At 32.7% G+C, this 22,241-nt stretch overlaps 1 protein-coding gene across 1 annotated transcript; it reads left to right on the forward strand.

The window, feature by feature from the left end:
• Nucleotides 1-10,715: 10,715 nt before the first annotated feature.
• Nucleotides 10,716-13,352, forward strand: LOC149158625 (adenosylhomocysteinase-like). Its single transcript, XM_089434051.1, has 4 exons — nt 10,716-10,930; nt 11,029-11,140; nt 12,461-12,998; nt 13,147-13,352. Exons 1-4 carry the CDS (start codon nt 10,716-10,718, stop codon nt 13,350-13,352), a joined length of 1,071 nt encoding a protein of 356 aa, XP_089290177.1.
• The last annotated feature ends 8,889 nt before the right edge of the window (nt 13,353-22,241 follow it).

Here is a 22,241-nt window from a genome sequence, read left to right on the forward strand (position 1 = left end):
GCCACCAAGTTTTTATACTTAGAGATAGGATAGAGTACCATTAAAGACATTGTATGACTTATTCATGTGCGGAAAATGTAACTTTCACATGAACTTCCAGGTCTCCTAGATTCAATTGCATTCCTTGATTTTCCATAACATTTGTTTCTTAGTTATTTTCTCTTAGCACATGATAAAATTTTGCAGAAACCATAATAAATTCTATCTTTTTGATAATTTTATTCACTTTGTTGTCACAAAGAAGTGAATTCTCTACAAAAACAGGGGTTGTGTGGCATCATAGCCCATGCTACACAAGTTTAGAAAAAATATATGGAAAAAGTTATTACTTAATCACTAGCCTAAACCAAGTGATTACAAAAGAATTTAATTCAATTTTGTGTATGGATTTATATGAATTCAATATTTGTGACCATGCCTTAATGATTTTTTGTAGTTTATTTACAAAGAACTAAATGAACTTGAACCATGAGTAATATAATAATTGCTCATAAGATTATTATGATAGCCTAGTCAAGCATGCAATCCAAATATTTGCACCTAGATCCATGTATAATGATTATTATGAAAAAATGATTACTATGTTGTGTCATTCAAAGTTTTAGTTGTTGCATATTTTTTTCTTACATTCCACTTATATTTATTGCAAATTAAATCCTAAAAAATAAATTTCTTGTGAATTAAGAACTTCAACATCAACTTTGCTATTAGGTTACTTATGCTTCCATGATATGTATTTTCTATTACATTACATGTAGATAATTTTGACTTAACTCCATCAAATGATAAAAGAGTTTGTTTTTCTTTTATCAATTAAATAAAAGATTGATTAAAAATATGAACATGTTTTACAAATAATTATTTTCCTTGTGATTCTGTTTTCCGGATTCATCGCATCTGTTGATTTTGTACATGGACGTTTCGAACCAACCCCTGTGGCTCATCATCAGGATTAGAATTCTAATCCTGATGATGAGCCACAGGGGTTGGTTCGAAACGTCCATGTACAAAATCAACAGATGCGATGAATCTAGAAAATAGAATCACACAGAATACAAATCGCAGAAGTCTCAAATCCATAATTATTTTCCTTTTTAATAAATTACTACCTACTTTTTTTAGATTCTTGAAATTATATGGGATTAATAAAATTAAGATGATTGTGAAGGTGATTTATATTAAATAACGATTACACACTTGGACAACACTAATCTTACTTAAACATCTAGGAAACAGTTCAACAGTAACCTATAAATAACTTACCACAAAACTTTTGTAAAGTCTATATGCTACTATCACTACTACACCAAGGGCACTTTTATGACATTTTTTTAAGACAAAAGAAATCTTTTGTCTTAAAATACCAGTTTTTATTTTAGCTATTTTGCATTAAAATTTAATATCAATTGAACTGTCTTAAATATAAACTTTAAGACAAAAAAAGTTTGAGACAAAAATATTTTAAGACAAAACTTTATGTTTAAGACAAAAATAGTTTAAGACAAAAATATTTTAAGACAAAAGGAGTTTGAGACAAAAATATTTTAAGACAAAACTTTATATTTAAAACTTTATATTTAAGACAAAAAAATTTTAAGACAAAACTTTATATTTAACACAAAAGCAGTTTGAGACAAAAAAATTTAAGACAAAACTTTATATTTAAGACAATGGCCACTTTAGATGAAACCTATTTAATGCAATTAAAAATTAACACACAAACATATCAATTTAAGACAATATTGTCTAACAACTACAAAATTGACTCTGACAGTGCACCCTAAGTCCAACAGCTCACAGGCAACTACTTTCTTGCGCATATACAGAGGTTGTTATTTTACTTACCATTCACGTTATCTTATATAAATACAACAATTTGTAGGGCTCTTTGTTTTGTGGGGGTAGTCGACTAAGAAGAGCGCGACAACATTTACCGACAAGATTTCTTGGACATCAATTCCTCTTTTGTCCCTTTCATATCTACTGATACGATTAGAGAGAAATTGTCTATCGTTTCATTTGGCACTACTACACGGATGGGGATTTAAGACAATTTTTTAAGAGAAAATAAATATTTTGTCTTCAAATTTTCAATGTGAGGCGCTAGTAAAAAAGGTAAAGGTAAAGGATTATGGATCCATCTACTAGCATTCACCAAGTGGTTGGTTTACCATGGTTGTGAAGTAATATTCAAAAAAAGAAAGGTGTTCCTCAGACACATAGCCACAGAACAGGTGAAGCAAATCAGGGTTCATGTGAAGAACCTGTATAAGCTAAATGTGGAAGACTATGGTGCATTAAGCACTAAGGCAAAGAAAGCTTAGGTCACGATGTCAATGAAATTTGGCACAAAATACTTGGTCATTTGCATCATAGTACCTCAAATATTATACAACAAATAACCACTGACCTCCCTAAAGGAGCACTTAAGTAGTAGGATGTATGCAAAGGATGTATGTTGCGGAAGTACATAAAATCCACATTTCATGATGGAGACAACAAAGCACATGCAGTCCTAGAAAGGATCCACTATGATGTTTATGGACCTTTCTCGACAACCTACACTATCAGACACAAATATTTTGTCATTTTTATTGATGACTTCTCACGGAAGTGTTGGATCTTCTTCATGTGGAAGAAATATGAGACATTCTCCAAGTTCGTAGAATTCAAGACATTGGTTGAAAAAGAAGCTAGAAATAAGGTGAAGGCTCTATTGTAGTAGCTGCAATACCCTCCAAAATTTTAGCCTGCGTTTAAATTTTAGAGCCTACTATGGATATTATGATTGATCATTCCTTACTCACTTATTGGTAAGTTGATGATCTCAAGCTCCTCTTTTTATCGTAAGAGTCGTTCATGCTTTTATCTTTACATAGAAAGTGTCATCTTTGGGCATGTGGGTTATCACTTGTCATGCAAAGGGAGGTTTGTTTTGCTTCAAGGGGAAATCTTTATGAGAATGTGTTGTCCTCACCGCATAGACATGTTTCACACTCATTTCACAAACTCTTACACAAGTGTCACATTTATCCTCCAAAAGTATATCATGGAAGTTACACTTGCCATAAGTTGCCACAAAGGTTGTTGCATTAAGAGAAGTATGTGTTATATGTTCTGGATGGTTTATGTTGTATTGCTAAGTTTTCAAGTGCATGATCGTAGTCAACGTTTATCATTGTTCACATCAGTTCCATTAATCCCACACTTAGCCAAATTTCATAGTTTTCTTAGAAACCTAGCCTCATCCAACTTTCCTCAACTACACCCTTCACATATGTAACCCACAAGCTTTTCCCTTGCCTGTTGGAACTGTGCAATGCATAGAAATCCAAAACTCCCTTAGCATTCAAAACAGCGCAATGGTTTCCTCCAATGTCCTTCCCTTAGCCAAAACCCACTATCTCCAGAAATTGTGCAGTTTTGTCCCTTAACTACCCAGTCTGCCTTATATCCTGAAATTGCGTACATGTATCACCCCAGGGCCTCATCCCATAGCACGGCCTTGCATCCTAAAACTATGTAAATGTGTCCTTACAGGGCCTTATCCCACAATAGTCACTGCCCATTGAAAATACACAATTATTTCTCTCAAGGACCTCAAAGAAAGATGACATCATAGATGACTCTCAAGGAGATGAGGAGAAAAATAAGAAGACCAAGGAACCCAATATATGATAGAATATCGAGACCGCATGAATACTCCATCTGATGCATAACTATTTAGAGGCTAGATATGGAAAACAAAGCACATATTTTGAAATACACCTCTTACTGTAGCTTAAAAGTTTTCTTACCATTGTTGTATCATTATGTCTTTAATAACATGCATTGTTGCAAGAAATGAAAGTCATTCCATGTGTTTCCTCTACGTGTCTTTCTCCCTTTCACTTGTTTATTACATAACTTAGAATATGAAGAGTATTACCACTTGTTTATTTAAGCTACGGAGGTTGTGACCAACATGATCTTATGACTAACCAGGCATGATGCAAGGCATCCTAAGAGGGATGAAAGATGTTTGATGAAATGTATATAGTCAGTACACTCCTTTGCATTAATCGTTGCTTTGTATCTTGCATGTACTGTCACTGCTTGTCAAATTTGGCTACCTATTTCCAGTAGTCTCTTAGCTCTTTCATGACAAAGTAGGAGAAGGAATTTCCTTCAACCTAATTTCTTCAATGATCTTCATAGAAAGTATAGAGCTAGGAGAAGGAGATGTGGAATCTAACTATCAAACTCTTGAAAATACTTCGCATGTTCGAATCTATACAAATGATTAAGCTGCCACTCAACAACATTGTCAATCTTGGAAGACTCAAGAAGGATCACATCTCTAGATATTATAAACTTATTATTCACTTCATCATAGAGATGGTATGCTTTGGAGGTATGAGTACACAAAGAATATACATTTGTGACTCCTTTCACTGAGTTTTTTAACATGTTCCTTAGGTATGAAGGCATAACAAGAGGAAATAAAAACCCTGAGATGCCACACCAAAGGAATGTGGCCATACCACATTTCATAGGGACTCTTGTTTCTAATAGCAAGAGATGTACACCTATTCTTTATATACAGAACACATAGAACTACATTAGCCCAAAACCTTATGAACTTAACATGTGAACTATGCCAAGTTCATAGTGAAAGTAATACATTCCAGTGAACTGTGTGTTGAAAAATGCAGCAAGAAATTCTCAATTTGTTTTTTCCTTGATTAAATTGAAAAAATTCGAATTTCCACATCAACAGACAACTTGGATGATGTTAACTTGTGTGACATGTCTTGTGTCACCTAGTTTACTCAGTAAATTTGAGTTGGAGGAGTCAGAGTTCAGTTCTGCATATGCAATTGCAAATTTGTAGCAAAGTAAAGGTCAATTATCTCAGGTTGTTGTCAGTTAAACTAGTTATAACTTTTGGAGGAACTAGTGGAAGGTAATTTAAGCAATGGGACTTCAGTCAAACTCATTTATCATCCAGTTAACTGACCAATCAACCCAAAATAATTGGGGCATGTAGAGAAGTCAAGTTCCCTAGGATTGGTGGATATTCCAAGGAAGTTTTAATTTCTTCTAGCTCACACACTTGCAAGAACTTACTATAACCATATTGGAGGAGGTAGCTTGAGTAGGAGTTTCTTGTGAAATTGGAGATGGAATAATTGTTGGTAGCACTAATACCCTACCAACAATTTGTTTTGCACCACACTTCAATGTTTTGGGTAGGGCTTCTGAGGGTGGATATTTTTTTTTTATGCTTTTTCATCATGCACGTCCTCGCTAAGTATCTTGGGAGGTTTTTAATAGTTCGTTTCATGCATGTCCTCACTAAATATGTTTTCGGATGTTTGTACTAGTTCCTTGCAAATTTATGTTTGTCAACGCTTAACTACTAATGATCTTAGGTGCTCACAACAGTCTGACAGTTTATGGCACTCTCAATATCACCATTCTTGAAAGGATCCAGCAAAACAACTTGAGAGGAAGATGAGAAGGGCACAATTTTAATGGAACTAGCCTAGAACTAGTGGAATTGGTTGGTCCCAATGGTTTTAGAGTTGTACTAATCTAGTTTGGTGGTTCATATTGGCTAAGGTTGGTGGTGTATTGAACTGAACTTAAAACACCAAAGTGACTAGTTCTCTACTAAACTGACCAATTCTGAAGAATGTAGTGCAACATAGCTAATAACCACTAAATATTAATTTTGTAATAAAAATAAAAAGGAAAAAAATATCTTAACCCTAGGGCCCTACAAAAGCTAACCATGGTAATTAATGGTAATATTTAATTTTTAAAGTTAAAAGTAAAAGTTGACATTCTCCTTATCTTTCCTTTCTGAAAAGGAAAGATAAGGATAATGTCAAATTTTACTTAAATTTTTAATATTAGCATAAATTGTTTCGGGTTGTTTTAGAGTCGTTCCAACTTCATTCAATTTTGAGAAAGTCAAATTCTAGATCCCATTCAAAACTTAGTGGTGACTATTTGAACTGATTCTTTGTAATGTGTACTAGACTTTGACTTCCAATTTTTCATGTGCATTTATTGCATAATCACATTCCTCGTGAGACTTTGTAGAAAAAGTTGATCTTTAATCCATTGCAAGCACTTGAACTAGCTTAGGGAACCATCAGCTACCCCTCCCAAGTTGCTCCTCAACATTGAAATTTTCTTTGGAAGCAGGCATTCATTTTATCCATTAGATCATTTTTTCCACTATGACAGTCCAACAACACCCCTGCCAGCATATGCTTGACAATCCATCTCATCTTTACTGCTACCTTATAAACACTCTTAAATCTTGTGTCTCCAATCTAAAAGAGGAAGAACCAGAAAGGGCCTTCTTGGCCCTCTTCTCAACCCACAATATGTTTAGCTTCTCTCTTGTGCTTACACTCTAGTCTTCTCGCAGCTTCAGAATGGCGAATCTTAAACACAGTCTCATGATGTGCATTCAGGGAGGCATAATTCACCCTTTATTTGCATCAAATTACCCCCCTAGCATTCCCTTTACCTTTACATGAAAGCATATATTTTCCTTGTGGAGGACTGTTAAGCTTCCCATCCCTATTTCGCCTCCCTCTCCTACCCTCATGAACCTGATAAGATGAATTTATCCAATCTCACTATATCCGAGACAAGCAACCCATCCAACTGGGTAGATTGAGTTGAGACCCTTTTAGAAACTAAATCCATCCCTCCACAATGATATGTCCCTCTCTAACAACATCATCATGTTGTATTTGATATCTATCATTCCCATGATCACCACAAATTTCCCAGTCCTTCACTTACATCTTTGGTAACGTCATCATTCAGATCCCTTATACTTTGTTGTATTATTGTTTGTGTTATGATTTCCTTTAATGGAAATATCTCCCTAGTAGGCACGAGTAGCCAGATTCAAGTTCTTATTGAACTCTTGTGTTAACATACTTAATTTTCATTTTGACCTATTCAATTTTGAATTCTAGTCTGGTTGGTTTACTGGTTGACTACTATCATTCACCAAGTGTTTATTGATGATCATAGTTTAGAGTGAATGTTGGACTTTGCTTTGAAAACCAAGCACCAAGAATATGCAATTATCATGGAACATTTCAGAGCTCATACTTTTCTACAAAGGAATACACTATTTTCATTCATCAAGAAAATTTATATGAGAAAGAACCAAGTGGTTATGCTTTTCAACATTTTCACCTACATTTCCTATCTATCTTTTTCTTATTTAATAGGAAAGTTTTGTTTTTGGGATTTTCAAATTAAAGTTCTACGCTGGTGGTGTTAATCTCGCATTTTGATATCGTTATAAAATATTGTTTGGTATGTGTAAAATGAGCATTGGTGCATCTATTGGTGGTTAAATTTTTAAAGATATGAAAATTCTATATTGATTTAGGACATGCAATGTTCAATATCTACATGATACCTTTTCTTGACATTCCATTCATAAATTTGAAATTTGTGACAAGTATAAATTTTACTAATTAATTATTATATTGATTATTACAAAATTGAAGACAAAGGAAGAATAATATATAATGTAGGTTTATGTGAATTGAAAATGTGAAGACATAGGAATAATTATATAATGATAGGTGGACCATAGGGGTTGGGTTCCTTACCATCGATGTATTCTATATAAGGAGGGAGAAGAAGGAGAAGATGACATCACTTTTGCTTGTGTAATTGAGGACAAGGCGAAGAAGAGACAACATAGTAATGGATTGATGGCTCATGCGTGACTTGTTTTTGAAATATATGGAGAAATAAGGTCTATGGCTAGGTGAAGAGTATAACTCCAAATATTTTTTCCAACAATCAATCTTGAGTGAATAGAATGTCATATCTTCATAGACCTTTGCGAGAGTACTATATTCTACGTGACGATAGAGTACATGATTTCCTTATTGAAAGTAATTAAACTTTTATCATGGTATAATTTAATTATAAATATTTAAAATAATAGGTGCTTACAGTCAATTTTATAAAGAGTTCTGGGCTTCTTAATTTTTTTGCTTGAATTTTAAATATTGAGATAAAAATTTGTAACAAGAATATAATGACCTCAATTCCTTGTGAATGCTATCAGTATATACTATGTGTATTTTTTTTCAAATCGAATAGAAATAACATCAACTTTGTTTTTGCTAACGAAAAAACACACAAACATATTCTATTATATAACATTTTTTGTTATCGTTAACATAATTATTATCAACCATGGTTTATTTAGAAAATAATGTATATTAAACTATATAATGAATTATTAAATTGGTAACTATTTAATATGGGTTGAATTTTAGTGATGTTTCTATAGATCATCTTATGATGTTGTGGACTATTTAGAAGTCACGTCACTAGTAAGTCAAGTTTTCATGTCTCCTTCTAATGTTTATACAAAAATAAAGTAGAGAATGGATGGGAATATTTAAATCATGATACTAAAAATGTGATCAAAAATAATCTTAAGTTTACACACAATATATTGACAACGTATCCATGTGAGAAGTACTAGAGTAGAGGGATTGGATCAACCAAGCCTTTTCAGTATGTGAAAATATTAGGCTTCAAGAGTTCATGTGTTGTAGTGATGAATGCATTAAAGAGGGACAATCAAATTAACTCGAACTACTAGAATGGGATATTAATGGGTGGAGGTTAAGTTGTACCTATTATGGGAGCCTCATCTTTAGTATCTCCTTCATCTATATGTTCTCCTTAGGTGATGAAAAAATTTCACAAAACTATTTTGAGCGTTAACATTTGTTGATTACATAGTCGTCTTGTTTCATTAATAGAATTATATTTCTTGATAAAAAAAAGTAGAAAAAATCCTATTGGTGTGTTAGGATTCAAAGTAATTTTTCCTTCCCCTAATATTATTTTTTAACTTGAGGAGGTGGAGGATTTTGAGGATGGCATATTATGTTCTTCTAAGCAATGTAACGATGCCTCAATGAAATTTAGGGCCTCAACAGAGAAACCTGGTGAAAGAGATAGTTTTTTGGTAAAAATATGTTGATATTGCTATTAGGATCTCAGATGGTGACTCCTACCTAACCTAGTCACAGTAAGACATATTAAACTTTGAACTTCCACTTCAATTCTTCCCACTAAGTTTTTACCACAATATTAAGGGACCTTGGTAAAATAAGTCCGCTGATGATTAGTCATGACATTTTGGTGTAATAATACTTGTACATACCATAGAGTACATAACTCCATATCAATAACTAACCTTTTGTATCTATGTGGATGATATTTTGGTTATGGATGACATAGTATCTTGATGGAAATGTGTTTCGATCTATATGACCATGGTGATAATATTTAACAAAATCCTCATGTCTATTCCTCAATTTCATGTGTGATTAGTTAGTACTCAACATGGAAATTGTACGTAGGATATAAGATTATGTAATCCTTTCTTGGATGACTTCATTGTCAACATTGAAAGAAACATTTATACTTGATAGTTGGATTTTTGGATGCATTGCTTGGATGACTTCAATCTTAGTGTGGAGTGTAGTACTTGTACATGGGACCTTGGTTTACGTATGATCCCTTTATGGACACACTTCTTGGACTACTTCACTCTTAGGGTTTGGGGCAATTACCATACATAGGAAGTTGGCTTATGGAGATACATGATAGATATAAAAATTGAGAGAAGTGTGTTTAAAAGGGGATGAAATGGTGGGATCCCCCCTAGTGACGTAATGGGGTACATAATGGTTAATAATATTATAATTATGGTGGTCATTTAATGTAATGTATACAAAATCTGTTATGTTAGTTATTACTAAATAACTCATACTAGTTAGTTTTCATGTGATAAATGTAAGATGGCCTATTCATTAGAATAGGCACAAACAGTGGTTAAAATTTAGGTTTTATAAATGAATAATATTTGAGTCACCCTTATTGGATTTGTTAAGTATAGTGATTGTATTTTAGCATTAGCTCATTGGGAGGTTTCCCTTTAACAGGAAAATGAACAAGAGTTTATCTTCCCATAAAATGATTGTTGTTGGGTGTGGAGCCTGATTATCTTCTCTATTTAGAGGTATCACCAAATTGGAACCCAGTTCGTAATGTGGTGGCATCGCCTCCCATAAAATGTACAAGAGCCCCCCCCTTGATGGGGGATTAGGGGCAGCACCCCCGAACCTAAAAAGAGATGTAAAATTACCTTGTAAAATGTTGTAATTTCATAGTCAATATAGGTCGTTCATTAGGCACAGATCTGACGGTAGAGGTTATGTTTAATTTAGGGTTTTTTTCCCTAGAAGACAACCCCTCACTATATATGAGGGAATTGTATTGCATCTATGTGGATCTATCTCTGAATGAGAAAGAGAGAGCAGATTGTGTGAGAGCAAAGAGGGAGTTACAACAGATATATTCTAGGTTGTATCTCTTCATTTTGTTGGATAATATAAAACGAAGGACTGGCTGTTTCTCCGTGGACGTAGCCCAAACTGGGTGAACCACGTATATCTGTGTCTCTCTTGTTTTATCTATGTTCTGTGTTTATATTTATGAAATATTTGATGTGTTCCATTGCTCTGTAATATATAATTTACTAACGATTACCATAGTTAACTTACCTTGACGGTTTTGGATTGAATGAAGTAAAGTGAATTTTTATCATATTCTTAGAGACATTACCCCATAGTGAGTTCACGCACTGGAAACTTATGGAGACCTTTTCTAATCCTTACACCTATATTTATCTTGGGAGTTGGATCTCATCAACGGTCGAGGATGCAGATGCCCATCCGACGGTGAAGGTTTTCTTGAGCTTGGTCACGGTAACTAGCTGCCCGATCCATGCTGGACGAGGTTCATTCGCATTGTTTTCTGTAGGGTTTCCAGACAGCTTCTCCCTCATAGGTTCCATATGTTTGGCAAGGTAACATCTGCACCATTCCCAATGAAATTTTATAGTCGGTTTGCTAACGAACCTAATACTATTTCTGTTTTAAGTTTCCAAAATTCATTTTATTTTAGTTGGGGTTCTGATACTAATATGCAACTAGACAAAGTGGTTTGGTTTTGGTTGTCATGGGTGATGGCTCTAGCAAAGAGAGGTCAAGGAGACTTGAACTGCCAAAGAAAAAGGGTGTGGGATGTGTGTTGCATGGCAATAGAAATTCCTTTACAAACCACATAAATATTTCTAATGCCCTGCAACCAGGTAAATATTTCTAATTACCTGCAACCATTTCTTGTACATACTAGATTGCTCAGGCATACCAATCGCTTGATTATATTGTTGCGTATGATCCATTGTTATTTGCTATAAATCCTCATTCCCTGTAGCTAGCCCCATTACATTAAAACTCATGCAACATATGGTGGAGTGGGTCATGCATGTCATAGAAGTTTCTAATTTCACCAATTAATGTCATAGCCATGCTCTCTATGCCTTTTCATAAATGTTTCGCTATTTTTTAGTAGATGTTTTCCGGTGGGCGTGTTGGGGATGTTTAGATCTCATCTAGAGTTTTTGAAATGGGATATTACTTATATGTTGTGATTTGGATTTGGATTCTTGCCACATTTCTTTGTCGCTTGTTTTTTTTTAATAGATGTTTTCAGGTTGATGCGTGATTTTTGAGATCTTCTCATGGTGCTTTGAATTAGGATCTTGTCCAGGTGTTGTGGTTTGGATTTGAAATTTCTCCTCATTTCTTTTGAACTAACAAATTTCTGGTGGGTTTGTTGTTGTTTAGATCTTTTCAAGGTGTTTGAGATGTGTAATCTTGATTATATGTTGTCTTTTTGGTTCTAGAAATGAGTTTTGTGGTTGTTTTAAAGTAGTAAGGATCTCATCATCAAAGTGATATACAAATTTATAGTATAATACGATAAATTTCAGACCGCTATTTATCAGTTTTGACAGTATTATCTTATATTTGTCTAGATCATTAGGAGTTATCTTAGTCTTAATGCTAATCTTAATCATCTGATACCAGCTTCCTGATGTTGGATCTGATATGGTCTTGGGGAATTTTTGGTCTCATTCATGATGTTATGAGTTGCACTTCTCTTGTTAGTTTCCTTGATTCTTCGGTATCATTAAGATCACATCATGAGGCTTTTGGTATAGTTAGATTGCATTACATTACATTTTATGATTCACTAGTTTCCACTACCTTAAAAAAAATTCACTTTTCGGGGTGCTGAATCAATGTGAGTTCATGGTGGGTGTAGAAGCAACTTCATATTTAAAGTGAAGGACCTTTACATATATTCAATTATCTGGTTATGATGGGTTAATATTAGCTAAGGTTTTGAAATCTTATTGGACTTGTATCGAAGTTTTGAATTATTGTGAATTATAGATCTAGGGCCAAATTTCTCAGATCTTTTTTTCTTCAAAATTTTTCTATTTGAGATGTATCTTCTGTTGATTCTGATTCTCTTTCTTCTTTTGTAGTTTGACAACTTGTATGGATGTAGGAACTCTCTCCCAAATGGTCTAATGAGAGCCACAGATGTCATGATTGTTGGTAAGGTTACTGTTGTTTATGGGTTTCGAGATGTTGGAAAGGGTTGTGTTGCAGCCTTGAAATTCGCTGGAGCTAGGGTCATTATTACAAATATTGATCCTATATGTGCCCTTCCAGCCCTTATGGAAGGCCTTCTTGTTCTCACCCTTGAGGATGTATTTAGCATTGTTGATATCGTTCTGACAACCACTGGCAACAAGGACATCATCGTGGTAGACCACATGAGGAAAATTAAGATCAATTTCATTCTTTGTAACATCGATCACTTTGAAAACAAGATTGATATGAAAGGCCTTGAAACTCTCCCTCGTGTTAAGAAGATTACCATCAAGCCTCAGACTGATAGGTGGGTGTTCCCTGACACCAACAGTGGCATCATTGTTCTTGCAGAGGGACGACTGATGAACTTAGGTTGCGTAACTAGCCACTTAATTTTTGTCATGTCTTTCTCCTTTGCAAACCAGGTAAATATTTCTAATGCCTTGCAACCATTGCTTTTACATATTAGATTTCTTAGGCATACCAATCCCTTGATTATATTGTTGCATATGATCCATTGCTACATAGGTGTATGTTCTATAGATGGTGCATAATCTCTACTTTTTATTGCAATTCATTGCTCAGGTAAAGCTCTGGAACAAGAAGAAATCAGGGAAGTATGAGAAGAAGGTCTATGTGTTGCCTAAGCATCTATATGAGAAGGTGGCTGCTCTGTACTTGCCCAAGTTGGGTTGCAAGCCAACAAAGCTTTCTCCTGATCAGGCAGAGTATATCAATGTTCCTATGGGGGGACCTTACAAGTCTGCTCACTACCGATAGTAAAAATATCTAACATTTGGGATGGCATGTTGGACGAGTAGAAAATGTCCTCGTTGTTTGCAAATAAAAGAAACTATAGAATTTATTTTTGGCAGCTCTGTTGTGTTAAGGGACCTTACAAGCCTCCTTACTAGATACTAAAGAGATGAAATTTTGGGTCAGACCTGCTCGGTGAGTATCAAGTAGCATTGCTCTTCGACATATAAAAATATGGCCTCTGTTTGTCAGCATCTCCATTGTTTGGGTAGAATTATAATAAAATTTTGCTATCGCTTGTATGTGTGGATGCTAAATTTCTTGCAGCATCACATCCAGCATCTACTTTTAAGGAAGAATGGGCTTGCAACACTGAAACACCAAAAACCCATGCACCTTTGTCGAGACCTACTTGTATGCTAAGTCTTATAGTTATGTTTTTAGTAAATCATTTTACATACTCTTGTTGTTTTTTTGCGCAATTATAGTACTACTCCTTGTCTTAAAAGTTACCCTGATATTGAGCTCATATTAGCCATGGATTTGCTTCTCCATGCTTCATATCATACTATTGACTTCTCTATCATGTGCCTTATGGCCAGAATTTTGTGTATTGTATTTTGAGAGATGAACTATTTTTCCAATTTTCATACAAGGAATTAACTTTTGTCAATTCTATTTCCAAATTTCCATAGGAGGATGGTTTATCTTTAGATGGCAACAAATGGCATTGGGTGGTTGGAATTATGGTTTTAGTTACTCTTGTGAAGTTGTTCCTCGTAATGTATTGTCAAAGGTTTACTAATGAGATTGTGAAGGAATACTCTCAAGATCATTTCTTTGATGTGATCACCAACGCAATTGGTCTAATTTTTGCTATTCATGCAAGTACTCTGTACTAGTGGATAGATCCTGCTAGAGAAATTGTGGTAAGCGGTCCTTTTACCTTTTTCTTTACAGTTCATATTTGCAACTTTTCACACGTTATGCATATATATTTTATTGAGTGTGTGCCATGGTTTCTTGGCACTGGCTACTGAAGAGTATTTTTTCTTCCATTATGTCATCCTCTCCTTTTTATAATCATTTTCCAATTGTTTAATAATAAACTTGTTGTTGTTTTTTTCATTATCATGATATATCTTTGCATTTAGTAGCAACATAGATGACATTTTTAGCACATTATCTTGATCATCACTACTCTTCACTGTCATAAACAATGGATGGTTTGGAACTCCCAAGCGATAGAGGGCCCTGAATAATTGTGGAGCTAGGATGGAGCCATGAATCTATCCAGCTTAAAGTTCAAAGGAAAAACATACTCCATGTCTATTAACTTTTAAGTAGGGAAAACTAATTGCAAATGAGAAAGAGAATATATCCACTCCATTTCATTTATTTTTCTTTGATAACGACTCAATTGCAGATTATGGATTCACAAATCATAATTATGTTTGTTTTACATTTAGAAATGAAGACATTTTGTTATAGAATTTTATATGGGTGCATATACACAATAATAGACAGATACATGTGTGGAAAAGAAGATGAAGTAAAAGAAGTCTTAACATGGAATGAAATCCCAACACAGGGATATGCCATTGTATTAAGATAGCCTATATACATGAACATTTAACTATATACTAATAGAATATTTTGAAATTTTTTTCTAGAGATATAATCCACCTATCATTGCACCTTTTGGGGCAATTGCTAGTTTTAGTAAGTTAAAAATATGATCTGCATGATCATAGTTTTTATAAATATTATAGATCAAGTGTCAGACTCCTTTTCTTGAAAATCAATGGCTATAAATGTAGTTTTCAGGATTGCCATAACTCTTCACGTAATTCTTTAAAGTGTGCTATCTCAATGGAAGAGTGTCTGCCTTACAAGAAGGAGGTTGGTGGTCCAATTCCACTATGCGCTAACATGAATAAATCAATAATTTTTTAGTTTATTTTTAATTAAATGTTTTTTATATCGATTTATTTCAATGGTGAGTTATTTTTGGATCCATTGTTTTATATTATCTCTAGAGAGACAAAAGTGATCCTTAAATAAAAATTATATTGTATCTAGAGAGACAATAGATAGTATTAAAGACATATTGTCACTAATCTGAGTGTTGTCTCTAGAGAGACAAAAATGAAATTGTCGTCTAAGAGACAATAATGCTTGTCTTATATATTGTCTTTATGGAGACAATTTTTTAAAACAATATTTTTAATACAATAATCTTTAAAACAATAATTTTTTAGGCACCCGCTTAAAGACAATATTTTATACAATACACAGGTTTTTTTTGTCTCAAGTTAAGACAATTTACCCAAAAATTGTCTCAAATATTGTCTTAAAACCCCCCTTTATGTAGTAGTGTATAAGAAATTAAAGGTTCATTTTATAGACCAATTTTATATATATATATATATATATATATATATAGATATATATCCAAGAGAACTGTTAAAACATTTTATCAGTTTACTACTTAAAAAAAATGCGATGTGTAACTCTTTCAATACTTAAATCTCTCAAATTATAAAACATTTTTCAAATTTTGCAAAGTTTACAGTATTAAAAAAAAAATATGCTCTAAGAGATATAATTCCTCTAAATTGAATCTAAATGTGTTATGTAAATTTTTCCTTTCGAAACCTTTTTCATAAAATCTTATCATTGTTTTCCATAAAATAAATGGTATAAAATCTTTCTTGTACATGAATTAAATATATCTTTATATGTTAAATATCTCTTCATAAACCCAAGGCTTTGTTTTTTGTTTTATCTAACCACGTTCAAAATATGCTTAAATTATTCAGTTTTTCCACATCCCTTCCACTTTTGAAACATTTTTGCATAAAATATCTCCTTCTAAATTCTTATTTCCATAAACTAAATGTTATAAAAATTTTACTTTCCATAAAATATATCTTTATATACCAATAAATTTAATTTTTATTTCACTGAACCTGATTCAAAATAGTAAGTTTCAACCTCAATTTTCCATTTAATGAGGATTTATTAAAATGGTAAATATGAATTTCTTAATCTGCACAATATATATTCAAGAAGAGATTTTAAACAATGCAAATTCATTACCTCATAAAAAAATTCGACATCACATTCGAAAACAATAAAAACACAATTTAAAATATATAACACATATACCAATAATAAAATATACAAAACATGAAAATTTAGGCTACAATATAAAAATCTAATGAGGATTCATCTATATTTTAGAAACACTATTATATTATACACATCTGGTGCCATATTAAATACTCCACTATTATCACTGTTTAGAATATCCTACTCCATTATCACATTTTGTTTTAAAACAAAAATGACACCTCCAATTGATTTACAAGATACACATAATTATCTTCATTGTATTCTTTGTATATGAAATTTTAAATTATTTCCCACTTCATATTTAATGAATAATTCATTTTAACTTATCACTATTTAAAAACTAAAATAAAATTAATTTTTCAAATTGAAATGAAATCCTTTATTTTCCCTATTATCCATGTATGTTTGTAAATTTAAAAATATTATGAATATAGAGTTTGACTACAAGGGTTATTGGGAATATTTCTAAAATATTTGGTGACAATCAAATTTCACTCAAGTCATTAATAATTTAATTATGAAATACATCACTATGAAATTTTATTTCTACATAATTCTGTTAGTTTTAAAATTACGCAAAATGTCAATTCAACTAATACAAAAAACTAGTTAAACAAAACTACAAAGCCATATAAAGTTGAATTATAAAATTCATAGCCTCCTAAACTAAACTAGGAAGTCGTGCATACCTTCTCTTCATTATCGAGAATCTGGTTGACATTATTAAGATAATCAAAAATTCAATTTAATACAACACATATATCATCGTCATCGAAGTTATTTCTATGATAGGACAGAGGATTCTGTGGGGTTGGACCATGAGGATATGTATTTGTTATAGGATCCTTATAATCCACATTCACCTTCTTCTGCAAATTTCATTGGACTAGATGTATTATGAAATGTCTACTCATTTTCAATGACTTTCTCAAATTCTGCAAATATCGACAAGTAATTAATAACAACAAAAATCAACTACTTTTCTTTATGAGATTGATAGGGTAATTTATAGACTCGTTATTTTTTCTAAGAGGAAGGAGACTTCCATGGGGTTGGACCATGGGGATCTGAATTTTCCCTAAGATCATTATAATCCACATTGAATGTGACACCTTCCTATGCAAATGTCATTGAGCTAGATGTATTATGAAATGCCTACCCATTTTCAGCAACTTTCTCAGATTATACAAATAATTGCAAAGATATTAATAACAAAAATCAGTTAGTTTTATTTATTAGATTATTATCCTAATTTATATACTCCATGTCATTAATTTACTACTTTAGACTTCCGAGATAATTTTCATCCCTTATTGGCTTGCATTCCCTTTGCACTAGGAAAAGAAGAATTAGTATGTTTCGTATAAAGCAATGAATCAATTTATTTAAGCTCCTCTTTGAGTATTTTTTATGGTCATGATATTCTCTTCATTTGTTACCTTCTAGTGTTGGTTCACGATTGAGGTGAACTAGGTGGAAAGAATCATTAGAGTAGAGATAAGGATGGAAGTTGCACCAATTTTTTTTAATTAAGATCTTATTTTATTTTATTCTTTAATATGTATATTTTTAAACAATAAAGATATGTTAACTCAATGCTAACATATTAATGTTATGTCGATATTTACAATCAATCAATACAAAGGATTAAAGAGTTAACTTCATGCATTTATTTACTTTAAATATGTATCATTATTTGAGCTTAGATAGTCATTTTGTTATTATTTTGTTATTATCTTTTAGAACCCTGATCATTTCTTTCTTAATTTTGTTAAAATAGTTTTATTTGTATGTAGTTACTAGTTTTTAGGATCACCTAAGCTTTTATTTCCTTACTTTGTTAACTTTGTTTTATTTACATATAGATTTTATAACTAATAACTATTATGATACTTAGTTCTTGGTTTTAAAATCTTGTGAGCATTTCTTTCCTAATTTTTATTAAAAGAGATTTATTAAAAGATGTATTAACTTAACACAACCATATTACCCTTACACTTATGTTATGTTAGTATCTACAATTAGTCAATATAAAATGTTAATTAATAAAAATTAGTTTGAATTATTGATTTGTTCTACTTTGATTACAAGTTAGTTTATAACTACATTTTTCTCAGTATTTTTTTCCCTATCTTAACTTTAATAAAAAGTAATATCAACTAATTTGATTTAAATAAATAATATATATTCTTCAATTAAGATATTTTCTTTATTTGATTCTTTAACGTGAAGATTTCTAAATAATAAATATGTCTTAATTCAACACAACTATATTATTATTATGTTATGTTCATATTTACAATTAATCAATACAAATAATTAATTAGTAAAAATTAGTTTGAATTATTGTTTTGTTTTATGTTGATTACAAGATGACAACCATGATCCCATGAAATTTGGTGTATTATTAGGTTTTTTAATTTATTAACCATATGTTATGTTGATATTTACAATTAGTTATTTTCAATAAATATAATTTTTCATGATTCTTAAAATTTATTTCTATACAATTTCACATAACCATCTACAACTTCATGTATTTTTTTACTTTAAAAAATTATTATATTAATTGTTTATATTTACAATATTTTTTTAGTATACCTTTCTCTAATTTAAGTATAATAAAAAGTAATATCAACTATTTTTGTTTAAATAAATAATATATATTTTTTAATATTTTTTTATTTGATTCTTTAACATGTAGATTTCTAAATAACGAGCGTAGATCCATCTTAACATCAGATCTATCAAGTGCCGAGAGGGATCAAATCTCTCAAGGTGAAAACCTATTTTTTGAGTGCAATACTTGACTAAAGATTTTCACCTCCAGAGATTTGATCCCTCTCGGTGCTCGATAGATTCGGTGTTAAGATGGATCTAGGCTAGTTTTAGTCGTGTGCGGTAATACAAAATTTGTTGAACATCTAATTATTTTCATCATTTTAAATATGATAAATATGTCTAAGATTAATTTGGTCAATTTAATTTAAAATTTCTTAGTTACCTTCAAATGAGAGAGACTGTCAGTAACTTGAATGATGAAAAATGATGAAATACAAATTTTGAGTGCAAAGTGTCAATGTAACAATTTTGATAGATAGAAAATGTGAATACTAAAAATATAGTCAATTACAAAAAATCTTCATTAAAATCAATATGAAACTATTTTCTTCCACTGTTACTATTTTCACACCTATTAGTTTTTCAAATTTCTCATGTCGATCATATGAAAAGAGTAGTTTGAATCATATACCATTCAAATATTTAACTCGAGCTACTGTAGTAAACAACATACCTTGTCCCTGTTCCTCTCCAATACTAATAGTAGTTTTCTCAAAATTCAATCATTGTGACTTACGGAGGGTTAAACAACAAATAATTTTCAATGGTAGTTATTTCCTATTATCATGTTTGAATGCAAAGTAATTAACAATGTTGAATGGTGGAAAATGGGAATAATAAGAATGTATCCAATTATAAATAGTTTATAGTTTCAAGAAGAAAACATTTTAGGTAAGCAAACATTTTATTTAGGATGAAATTTCAAGTATTGTATTTATGGTTGAATAATTTTTATGTGCTTTCACTAAGAGAGAGAGTGTATGTTTTGGTGGTGAGAAGGAGAGACAAGGGGAGATAGAGATATACATGGGGGGCAGGGAAGAAGAGAGAGGCAAAGACAGGGAGGGAGGAAGAGATATAGATATGGAGAGAGAAATGTCAGAGAGAGAGAGAGAGAGAGAGGGAGAGAGAGAGCGGGGGAAGAGAGAGAGAGGGAGGGGAAATGAAGGGAGGCAGAGAGAGATAGGTAGATATGGAGAGAGAGTGTGTATGTTTAGGGGATGATATAGAGAGATAAATAAGGAGAGGCAATGGGAGATAGAGATATAGATGGAGGAGGTAGAGATGTGCTTACACTAAAATCAATGCACATTATTAATCTAATTACTTTGAAATTAATGTACATCATACATCTTGTTGCATCAAATCAGAAATTAACATCTACACTAAAACGAACGCATCTAGTGAAAACAATCAAATAGGATTAGAAATCAACATCTGTATTGAAATCAATGCATCTAGTGCAAGCAATCAAATAGGATTAGAAATCAATATCTACACTCAAACAAATGCATCTAATGCAATCAATCAAATATGAGTAGAATTCAACATCTACACTGAAATCAATGCATCTAGTGTAAGGTATTAAATATGATTAGAAATAGACATCTAAACTGAAATCAATGCATCTAGTGCAAGTGATAAAATAGGATTAGAAATCAATATCTACACTAAAACCAATGCATCTTGTGCAAGAATTCAAACAGGAGTAGAGATCAACATCGACATTAAAATCAATCCATCTAGTGTAAGGTATTAAATATAACTATAAATCAACATCTACACTGAAATCAATGCCTATAGTGCATGTGATAAAATAGGATTATAAATCAACAACCACATTGAGAATCTTAAATATTCATGACTTTCTAGATCTAACTTCTATGTCTGTATTTCTCTCTGTGAGACTCTTTCTTCTTCCCTCTCTCTCCACCTTCAATTATATGTCTAGCTCCCTCCCCCTCTCATTCTCTCTCTGCCCCTCCCTCTCCCCATCTCATTATATCTTCCTCTCCCTAACTTTCTCTATATTTCTCTTCTTTCCTCTCTCCCTCTGCTATCTATATTTATACCTCCCTCCATCTATCCTTATTTGTCTCTTTATCTCAACCCCCTAAACATATGTCACGCTCTCTCTCTCTGCCCATATCTATCTATCTATATATCTATCTCTCTCTCTTCCTTTCCCTCTCTACCTCTTCCCCTTTTCTCTCTCTCTCTCTCTCTACCCGCTCCATCTCACATCTATCCTTCTTCCTCCCTCCCTCTCTTTGCCTCTCTCTTCTACCCTCTCCCTCACCCCATCTATATCTCTATCTCCCCTTGTCTCTCCTTCTCACCCACAAAACATACATACTCTCTCTCCATAAATATCTATCTCTCGCTCCCTCCATCTTCCTCTCCCTCTCACTCTCAGCCTTCTCTCTCTCTCTCTCTCTCTCTCTCTCTCTCTCTCTCTCTCTCTCTCTCTCTCTACCTTACCACCCCCTCTCCACCTTTCTCTCTCTATGTATTTCTTCCCCTTCCAACTCCATCTCTCTCCCCCCTGCTCTCTCCTCTCTCTCAAGTCCTCTCACTTTTTCATTCCTCTCTCTCCCCCTCTCTCCAACCTCCCTCCATCTCTCCTCGATCATACACACACTCTTTCTACACCCTACAACTCTGTCACTATCTCCCTCCCTCTCTCCTTCTCTCTCTCCTCATCTCTCCCACCTCCATATCTATGTCTCCCTATATCTCTATTCCCCTTCTTTCCCTATTTTTATCCTCTCCTTTTCTCTCTGTTCCCTCGTCTCCTCTCTATCTCATTCCATCTTCATTTCTCCTTTGCTACTCCCTCTCTTTCCCCCTCCAAATCCATCTCTCTCCCTCCCTCTTTCTCCCTCTTCTCTCTCTTCCTTTCTCTCTCTCATTGTGTCTCTCACCTCTATGTATCTCTCCCACACTCTATTCCCCCTTCCTTCTCACTCTCTTTCCTAAATATGATCCCATTGTATTGTTTTTAAGAAAGTATCTAAATTGATAAAAAACGTAATTAATTGTAAAATATTAAACCTATATTTTGGATCAATCATGTTAAAGAAAATATAATAATAAAAAAATTAAAAGAAGCATGCACTATCTTTCCTCTATTATTGTTAATCACTTTTCCTT

This window comes from Pinus tabuliformis, chromosome 5_2 (assembly GCF_031772625.1).
Source record: "Pinus tabuliformis cultivar Carrire ecotype Pingquan chromosome 5_2, CPIR1, whole genome shotgun sequence".
Classification (NCBI taxonomy): Eukaryota; Viridiplantae; Streptophyta; class Pinopsida; order Pinales; family Pinaceae; genus Pinus; species Pinus tabuliformis.

What these genes read in the sequence shown, in the direction of transcription:
- LOC149158625 (XM_089434051.1), top strand. Translation starts at nt 10,716, where the DNA reads ATGGAGACCTTTTCTAATCCTTACACCTATATTTATCTTGGGAGTTGG. An exon ending in GGTTCCATATGTTTGGCAAG is followed by an intron (nt 10,931 to 11,028) that starts GTAACATCTGCA and finishes ATTTTATTTTAG; the next exon opens with TTGGGGTTCTGATACTAATA. An exon ending in TGAACTGCCAAAGAAAAAGG is followed by an intron (nt 11,141 to 12,460) that starts GTGTGGGATGTG and finishes CTTCTTTTGTAG; the next exon opens with TTTGACAACTTGTATGGATG.